Genomic DNA, 10,163 nt, shown 5'->3' with positions numbered 1-10,163 from the left:
TTACCAAATAAATATTTTTGAGAATTTTGACTTTTACTACTACTAGAAAGCAGTAAAAAGTATACTTAACCCTTCATTTACAACCTCCCTGAACACCTCGCCATTAGAAACCGGACGGTCAATTAAATTTTCATAAAATGAAAATGTCATGTCTATGTCATGTCAAATGTCCAGCCGCCATATCTGGAAATTAGTTACCCAGGCAACCACGCTGTTTCCATAATTTAATATTTACTGACACGTTATACTTCTTGTATTTCATTCTTTTATGGATGCGCACTTTTTTGTGTATGTGTTTTGTGGTCCAGCAGCTTGTCTCCGACTGAGGGTGGACTGACGTGCTCTTGATGGGTTAGTTTGGCACTTTAATGACGTCTGTCCCATTCTCCATCTGTTTAACTTGGCATCTCCTTAGACCTGATACATGGTGTTGTCCGCGAAATCTATAACTGTGGATATTCCCTCTTTCTTCTTATTACCTCCTGATTTATGAGGTCCTATCCCTAGTGAGGACCCTGACTTATGCCTCTCCTCAGTATGACCGCCTGTGAATTCTGGAAAAGATGTCAGCTCCCACAAAGGTGATTAGCGGTATCCACTCTCTATTATAGCCCCGCCATTTTAGAAGTAAGCTGAGAGAGAAACCAATGGCTTGCCCACGTTCACAAGGTTGAGACCAGTATTGGCTAGTCCTCTATCTATCCACGCACCCCTTTGACCTGATTCCGCCGTCGTCGTTGGATTTAGGTTTTTCATGAGTTTTGAAAGAGTTTTTGTAAATTTGAAATATCATATACATCACTGAAAAAAAAAGATCAGTATCAGAGCTAGCTTGGAAATTGGAAAACTAAAAATTACTGGTCATATGTATTAATATATATATACGAAGAATATTAATATCCAACGATATTCCTAGCTACTCAACCTTTTTTTTCATCATAGGGTATTGAATTTCTGTGATAAATCGTTCGAAAAAGACGAAGAAAGTGATGTAATTAAATTTAAAAAAAAAAATATTATAAAAATATAAAAATATTACAGAGATTAAAAATGTAGTTCTCTGTATAGAAAAATGTCAACATTGAAACTATTACAGCATGTTCTGAACAATCTATATAACCGAAATTCTCAATTAGGAAACCATAATTTCTTCATAAATTTTATAACTATAATAATAAAAAAAAAAAATTTGAAAATAAAAATAAATGATTTTTTTTTTTTTTTTTTTTTTTTTTTTTTTTTTTTTTTTAGTTAAATTTTATTTTTATATTTTAGGATTCGGCAATTTGTTAACCTTATGAGGCCAAACTTTTAATGTCGGATGTCGTTTTTGGTTTTTGCGCTTTTTGTGGTGCTGAGAGTTTTTTAGTGTGTCTTTTTGGTTTGATCTAAAAATCAGATACAACAGTAAGTAAACTAAAGTTTATCGTCTATAATATCCGCAAGATTCGCGTCCGGTCCCCTCTTATACCCCTCGGTATAGCGCTCCCTGAAAATTTGAACAATACTCATCAAAAAATTCAAGGAGAATATGAATTTGTTTTCTTTCTTGTTTATTATAAGTAATTTTCTAATAACTGTTAATTACTTTCGCGTTACTTGTAAAAGGTTGTTAAACGCTTTTTTAAGTATTACAATATAATACTAAGAATCGTTAATAATTTTTAGTGTCTAGATTTTTCAAACTTTTTTGATAGAAAATATTAGTCTTCACTTCATCTAAGGAAATGTACGTTCTCTAAAAAACCATGGATGTTTATTTTTAGTTAGAAACTAAGGAATGATGATTATTTCTGAAGAAACCTGAGTACAAATTAGTCAAACACGTATGGAACTACCGTTTCCAGCAAGCAGCAGCTGCTTTGCTTAATTTTAACCAGAAGTTGCGAACAATTAATTTATTGGAAACAGTGTATACCAAAGGTATTGTATTAATGCAAGGTAATGGTGAGACACCCAGAATTAGACAAATAAACTCCACCTTACATTCTTCTTGTTCATCTAATCTACTGTTAATCAACAATACATCCAGACTATCTGACACAGAGAGTTGATTCATATTAGGACTTATTCCTAATTAACCAAACAACACAAAATATTTGCCTTTACAAATACTTGACACAGTGCGCTCACAATGGTGGAAATATTCACCAAGACATCTCCAGTTTAAGAGATAATAATAAATAGTACCATTAGTATCATTAATTACCTTAAAACTTAGCTCATGATTCTCAGAATTCACCTTGGAGGCCTTAAACTAAATCAATTTTGAAATTAAATTTCAAATTCATATACCGGGCAAGGGCGGAACGGGGAATGGGCCCCAAATGGGAGCATACTGACATGTGGATCTTGGCTCAGTAAAACCAACGAAATGACCCTAGTGATTCAGGCTAATTATTATAATCAGATTTTAATAGAGTCTTACTTAGTGAGGAGATTGTTCGATATTCGTCAGTCTGGTGACCATAATTACACAAACCAAAAGCTAGGTGCATGTTAGAAAGATGACAATCGTGGTTCTGACTATGCAATCTACCATCTTATGTCAGAGTTTTCATTTACTAGAAACATAATTACACTACAAAATGTCCTGCCACTGGTTTATAGTGCCAACACTTTGGAAACTCTGTGTTAACGAATTTTATACTTTTAATTGTATATTCCTTGTGTCCACATAATTTGAAACAAAAAATTAAAAAACGAAATTTTCAATTTTCGGTCTTCCTTTCCTGTTATCTGTTTAGTGCTGCTCCAGTTTACACGATTTTAATGTTGTTTTGACTCAGAAATTGTGGAGTAACTACTTTCTTAGTAATGTCTATAATGATATGCTCACTCTCAACTTAAGTTTATTTAGTCAAACTATGGCACAATTAGAAGTTATGTTACCTTTAAGTACAGATATTAAAACTAGCATATTCGTGTGGTCAGTATTTCTCTAAGATACAAAATTTTTATTCAAAATTTTTTTTTTTTTTTTAATTAGTAGACATTTTTGAAAAGAACATAGCGAAGCACACGGCTATATTTAAGAAAATGCACTACTCAATATTTGGTTCTTATTGTGTTAGCTTGATGAGGTTTGAAATTCTTTAAATATTTGTTTAGAATATTTGACATATGTTTTTATCTTCAGAACTCAGTACGGAGATGGCAGCAAACTTAAACATGATGGTTGCTGATGAGCTCCAGCTTTTTTATAATTATCCTAGCCGCAGACTTATATCAGAAACGTGTTTAAAACAATAGCTAAGAATACAGAATGATTTTAATGGCTAAAACAGAAATAGATTTAGTGGTTGCGATAATAAATGACAATGGAAGTTGTAAGAGAGCGGTTATGAGGAAGAGTGACTGAGTGGGCGGATTCTTATATCATCAAGAATATGAGGTGGGACACTTTGTATTTAACACATTTGGATCAGTATGCCATTACAGAAAGAATTATCACCATAAATCAAATAGATAGGACGAGTGTCTATTGCAAAACAAATACTTAAAGCTTTGTGTTGGCTCATTGGAAGTATATTCTGGCAGCTATGCGAACCCGGATTGCAAATGAAAAAGGATTTTAGTACAGTTATTAAAAGATTTATTACTACCCTGGCGATCAAAAAGACGGCAAAGTATAATAAAACGCATGATCACAGCAGATACGTATGATATTAGGGAGCAGCTAGTTCCTATGGTTTTCTAAAGTAGCTTCAATATGGAGAATTTTATAAGAACTGTAGGAGTCAGTAAAAATATTAGTTGTAATTTATAGTGACGGATCACACGCATGGAACTGATGTAACAAGATCATATATTGCTCCTGTAGACTCTAATCACACTTTCATATAAGATTTGTCACTGAAATGCTGATATGATGGACATTATTGTGAGCTACACCATAATGTCTGATCTGCCCGACGCTTTATACAGAAGATATCATTGGCATCTAGTTCTACTATTATTGATGACTTAAGACCAGCAGAGATTCACATTGCTACTTGTAAGCTTGTGGTTACTCTGAATATGATATCTGACTTCAAAGTCACACAACCTTACACAAGAAGCTTTAATATGAAAATTACAATGCTTCTATCCAAATTCATAGTAAATATCTTAAAATGCCTTTAATAGCTTTGTCTCATATTCTATTATCATAATATTATTTTTATTAAGGTTGGGTTAATGGTGATGACATGGGATTAGTGATGTTGCAAGGCCGAGTAGAAAGAATAGTTGATTAGTTCTTAACAAGCATTGAGAGTAGTAAACAGCTTTGCCAGCTATTAAAACAACAATAAGTGCGTGGACTTGCAAAACAGTCGTCTGAATCAATGCAGTTATGTGATTTGCAGCTTGGTCGAATTTATTTGGATATGCTGAATGTTTATAAAGTAAGTATTGTTCAAATTTTAGTTTGATATACAATGTAATCTCTTTAAATTCGGACACATGCTACTCCTTAAACTAAATAATTCAGACAGATAATTGTTTCAATGAAAGATTGGAGGCTCCTTGATAATCAAGAAGCGCTGTGAGATTTCCAGTTTAAACCTGTTTGATGGCTAAATGCATAGAAGCCAGCTTACCTCATTTAGTCAGCTTACTATAATTTTTTTATAAACTTTAGTGTAGCAAAGATTGTTAATTAAGTTTAGCACAGGTTAAGATAGGAAGTAATGCTTCAGCTTTGCCTTTTGTGATTCGTATTTTGTGTATGTATTACAATAATAACTAATATATTATTATTATAAGGGCGACAAATCCCTGGATTCAGTTTGAAAAAATATAGTTGCAAAAATTGCCTCAATTGGCAATCAAGTTAACAATTACAAAACCCGTAAACACCATCCAAGCTTATATGCAAACAACATCCTTGGGTACATATACAGGGTAAGGCCAATGGAAACTTTCCACCCCAATTTTTCTTGTTTAAAATTAAAATTTGGAAAACGCTCGGACACGTCGATTTAGTTTTTGAGGGGGAAATAAAAATATCATAAAATCATTTACAAACACCAAGGCGGGGGCGGCGCCACCCCTATATTCTTAAATGGAAAGGGGGGCCGATACCTCATGTGAAAGGCCTTTCAATTCCCTTTCTAATGATATAAGAATATAAGATATCATGTACTTTCGTTCAGTAGTTTTAGAGATTTATTGATTTAAAGTAGATTTTTTAATATATCAGCTAAGTGGCGAAAAAATCGGTTTCTATTTTTTTTCTCTCCCTGTATGTACTTTTTTGGCAAACTGTGTATACTAAAAATTAAGCTTTTAAATAAAAAAACTTATTTTTTTTTTATTTTTTAATATTTCTAAAAATTTTCCCAGCCAAAATTGAGCTTTTTTCACTTATTCCGAATTGAAAGGTTTTTGCGTGGATCGATGCAGATTGATTAGTTAAAATTTTTGGTACACACAGTTTGCCAAAAAAATACACACAGAGAGAAAACAAAACGATTTTTTCACCACTTAGCTGATAAATTAAAAAATCTACTTTAAATCAATAAATCTCTAAATCTACTGAACGAAAGTAAATTATATCTTATATCATTAGAAAGGGAATTAAAAGACCTTTCACATGAGGTATCACTCGGCCCCCCTTTCCATTTAAGAATATAGGGGTGGCGCCACCCCCGCCTTGGGGGTTGTAGGTGTGAAAGTGATTTTATGATATTTTTATATCCCCCTCGAAAACTAAATCGACGTGTCCGAGCGTTTTTCCAAATTTTAATTTTAAACGAGAACAATGGGTGTGGAAAGTTTCCATTGACCCACCCTGTATATAATAATAATATTTATTTCAAAACATATAAACTTTACAAATTATACATGAAATAATGAAATGATACTGACATTCCCTTTATTAGTATACTACTAGGGTTTATAGGAACTAGGATACCACTAGAGAACCAAAGTTGTTTTTCGGAACCGGGAACTTCGGTACCATGCCCCTAAAGAACCGGGATTTCTCGGTTTATTTCGTACTAGCTAATTTTTGTGCACTGATGGTGCAGTTCATCATTAATCAGAAAGCAAGGGATGGTTTTTAAAGTAAAATCTATAAAAAAATAAATTTTTAATGAAAATAATATTAAATTATTAAATAATCAGTCATGAGAAAATTAACATAAACACAAACAATGAACGCAAATGAGCACAAGCAAAGAAAAAACGAAAAAAAATATAGGTACCTTAAAATTCACATCGAACAAAATAGTATAAATCAACTTAACTAAATTTGTAAAAAACCTTACATTTCCATTTAAAAATGTAAATGCCCATAAAAACATAACATTAAAAATATATCTAATATAAAAAATGTCTATACCTATGTGGCGGATTCATCTATCCAAAAAAATCCTTTATGGGTATTTCGCCACTGCACTGCAATAATAATTAATAGGGACTTATGATTTTTGATAAGATTATTTTTTAATTTCAGGTTATGTCAGAGAATATAACTGCAGCTATAACTTTAAATGGAGAAGCCGTTACGAAACAACCTCTGATAAAAGCTATGCGAGTTGTTAAAAAGGAAACTCTTAAACTTATTGCTGATTGGATTTCAAAATCAAATGACAACACTATGGTTTTAGAGAACTTTCTACCTCCCTTTCTAGATGCAGTTTTGATAGATTACCAGCGAACTACAGTGCCTTGTGCAAGAGAACCTGAGGTACTAAGTGCTATTGCCACAATAGTCCATAAGCTAGAAGGTCATATTACTGTGGAGGTAGTATTAAAGAATCTTATTATCCCAGCTTTGAATCATCTATACAAAATTATTATTTTCAGATACCTAAAATTTTTGATGCAGTTTTTGAGTGTACCCTTGAAATGATTAATAAGGATTTTGAAGAGTTTCCTGAACATAGAACCAACTTTTTCTTGCTCCTTCAAGCTGTAAATAATCATTGTTTTGTGGCATTTTTAAATATTCCGCCAACTCAATTTAAAGTAAGTAAATTGTAAGAATATATGTTTATCTTATTGTTTTACTTAAAATTGATATCCACTTGGGCGTTTTTAACACTAAATATCTATAACAAATTTAACTACTGAGAAAGAACTAATTCAGATGGCATATTAAAAATATTTTTAAGGACCTGTTAATAAATTCTCTGCAACGACAAAAAATCTTATAAAAGGGTACTACTATACCGGGTGCGTCTCAAAACTGGCTCACCCTTATAACTTTTATATTTTTTCAGTTAAACAAACTAGATTTGGTATGTTAGTATATGACATAAATTAGAATTGATTGACGTATTCAATTGTTTTCGGTCACTTCCTGTTTCACCTGAAATGACTACAACTTTTGATTTTTAAATGGCCCCCTCAGTATTTTTTTACTTTATGCGATAGAAAATAACACTCTTAATAGAAAGACATATCATATGGCAACTTATGACATTTTCGCATATGGTTTATTTGAAATTATAACTTGCGGTTCGTAACGAAATACCAAGTGTCTGGTATCAAATTATTCGTAAAGAAATACTTTTTTCAAATATGCAAATGAGCCACCGTCGTATTATTTGAAAAAATTGAGATATGATTAAAAATACGATTTGAGCATTTTCTAACTGGTCAGGATAAGATACTAAGAACATTATATGATCAAATCTATTTTTCCAAGGCTCCTTGATGATTAAGAATTTGTGTTTTTAACATAGCCATGGCATTCTAGATTGAATTTTTAAATATGATTTTTTATTAAGCGAGAAAGTCAAAAGTTGACATATGATATGTCAACTTTTACCGATACGGTGATACGGTTTTATGATACCGAGGGTGCCATTTAATAATCAAAAGTTGCAGTTATTTCCGGTGAAACAGGAAGTGACCAAAAACAATTGAATACGTCAATCAATACTAATTTATGTCATATACTAACATACCAAATCTTGTATTTTTATCTGAAAAAATAAAAAAGTTATAGGGATGAGCCACTTTTGAGACGCACCTGGTATACTCAATAAAAAATTAATAGTTGTATATAGAATTTATTAGAATAAATAATAATGTGCAGAAAATGATGGGTGTCATGTGAAAAAGTAGAGATTTTTTGCTGTTATAATTTAAAATTTTACTTGGCACTAGTATTTAAAATATATTAAATATTAGGAAAGGTACTAGTTTTAACAGTATTATATTATTTTGAAAACATGTATAATATTTTCTGCAGAACCTAAAAAATAACTAAACTAAAACTAAAAATAACTAAACTAAAACTAAAAAAATAACTAACCTAAAAGATAGAGTGTTACATTAAAAAACTATGTTTTACCTGGCAAGTATTTGGAAACACCATCTATACTCAAGAATAATGTTAAATTCTTTAAAACTATTCAATTTTACTTTTTTGCATTTCTTAAAACCCTGAATGTGGTAATGGAGCCCTTTTTTCTCTCTAACCTCACTCTATCATTGACTTACCCTGTATAAAAAAAATAGTGAATAGATTATATGCCGGGTGACAACAAAACCGTTGCAGATACTCCAATTTAGTTGTTTTATTCTGATTTTTGTTCAAACTGAGATATTGTAAGAATTTATAGGTAACACTTGGTTACAGTGTTGTGTATTATCATGTTATCAGTGTTGATTTTTGAAATATCCCACATTAAATTGATATTTTGAAACTGTTACATCTATAGCTTTGAAAGTACCGTATGAAAAAAAACGGCGTCCAGTTGGTTTGGTAATGAACATCAATGACGTTCCCTATATAATTTTTCGTATAAAATGACAAAGATCTTTATTTCATAGCCATTACTGACGCCATTTTTTTCGATCATTTTGTATTATTTGCTAATAGAAACAATATATTATAGTATGAACAATATATTAAAGTTGAAGTCAAAACCAAGAATTTTTAAGTTAATATTTCTTCAGCACTTATACACAATGGTTTTTTTTTAGAAATTAAACCTATATCTATGTCCTAGTATTATTTATATTATATTTTATTTTTAGCTGGTACTTGACAGTATAATTTGGGCATTTAAACATACCATGAGAAATGTAGCCGATACAGGTCTACAAATTCTCTTGAAATTGTTACAAAACGTTGAACAACATGAGGCAGCTGCTCCTAGTTTCTATCAGACCTACTTGACAGATATTTTGCAACATGTCTTCTCCGTTGTTACTGATACATCTCATACAGCCAGTTTATCGATGCATGCTACTATCTTGGCCTATATATTTTCATTGGTAAGTTTTGTATATTACTTTCCAAACCATATAGTTTGGTATATTACTATATCTACGTTATTATATAATACTTGCGTGATTTTATTAATTCAAGCATGATCACAAGCAGTTACGCTGCCTAGAGGTTAGGCAAGCATCTCATCTTCAAAATTTAGGGAGGGGGTTATATTGAAAGGAAAAACACTGATTACTCAAAATCTATTTGAAAAGTGGTAAACATGGCGTGCATTAATTTTATGAGTATTTAAATAGTGTTATGGATTCTGTGGATCCCTATATTTTAAACTTTAATTTATTAAGCCATTAAAAACTACAAGGCTTTACTTAAAAGAGCTTGTTTGCAATGGCGACTATTAATTTCAAGTATCACTTCCGTATCAATTTTTTGCGACTTACCACCATCATATTTTTATATTTGAACTACCTCTGAACTCTGAACTGACTCATCTGGTCCGCCTTATACAGTGTGTTTCAAAAAACGTGCCATTTCTCGTGGGGAGATTCCTCACGTAAAAATAAGATTTATTTTTCATATCAAATAGGTCCGATTCTGCTTCGTTTCGTAGCTACAAGGGCTTAACCTTTTTTTTTCGACTTATAATCTTCCAAGTGTTTTTAGCGATTTGGATAAAATTTGGAGGGTAAAAGTTACTATGAGTGCCACATATTTTAATATTAAAATATTATTAAAAAAAAGTATCCACAGATTTACCAGGGCCGTGCATATGGGTTATCACTGGAATATTTTGGTTATGTCTGGACTCTCTTTTCTATTGTTATCAGAATTATTTAATGCCGATTAAAAGTTGTATCTTGATATTTTGTCGGTTTAGATCTCTTTGATGAGATAAACGCAATTGTATTAATCACAATTAATAAAATTAAAATAAAAATAAAATTAATAAATTATTTATTTTATCTAATTTATCATTAAGTATACCGTG

The 10,163-nt window shown here is 31.4% G+C and overlaps 1 protein-coding gene across 1 annotated transcript; it reads left to right on the top strand.

Moving 5' to 3' along the window:
* Positions 1-4,349: 4,349 nt before the first annotated feature.
* LOC115877274 (exportin-1-like) lies at positions 4,350-9,219 on the top strand (the record flags this gene model as incomplete). Its single annotated transcript, XM_030893411.1, has 4 exons — positions 4,350-4,388; positions 6,443-6,733; positions 6,796-6,957; positions 8,980-9,219. Coding segments are annotated over exons 1-4 (711 nt in total), but the record flags the coding sequence as incomplete, so codon positions are not given.
* Between the last annotated feature and the right edge of the window lie 944 nt (positions 9,220-10,163).

Source organism: Sitophilus oryzae, unplaced genomic scaffold (assembly GCF_002938485.1).
Source record: "Sitophilus oryzae breed Bouriz unplaced genomic scaffold, Soryzae_2.0 scaffold_1443_pilon_pilon, whole genome shotgun sequence".
Taxonomy (NCBI): Eukaryota; Metazoa; Arthropoda; class Insecta; order Coleoptera; family Curculionidae; genus Sitophilus; species Sitophilus oryzae.
The sequence above is the reverse complement of the archived record's forward strand: the minus strand, read 5'-3'. Positions and strand labels throughout refer to the sequence as shown.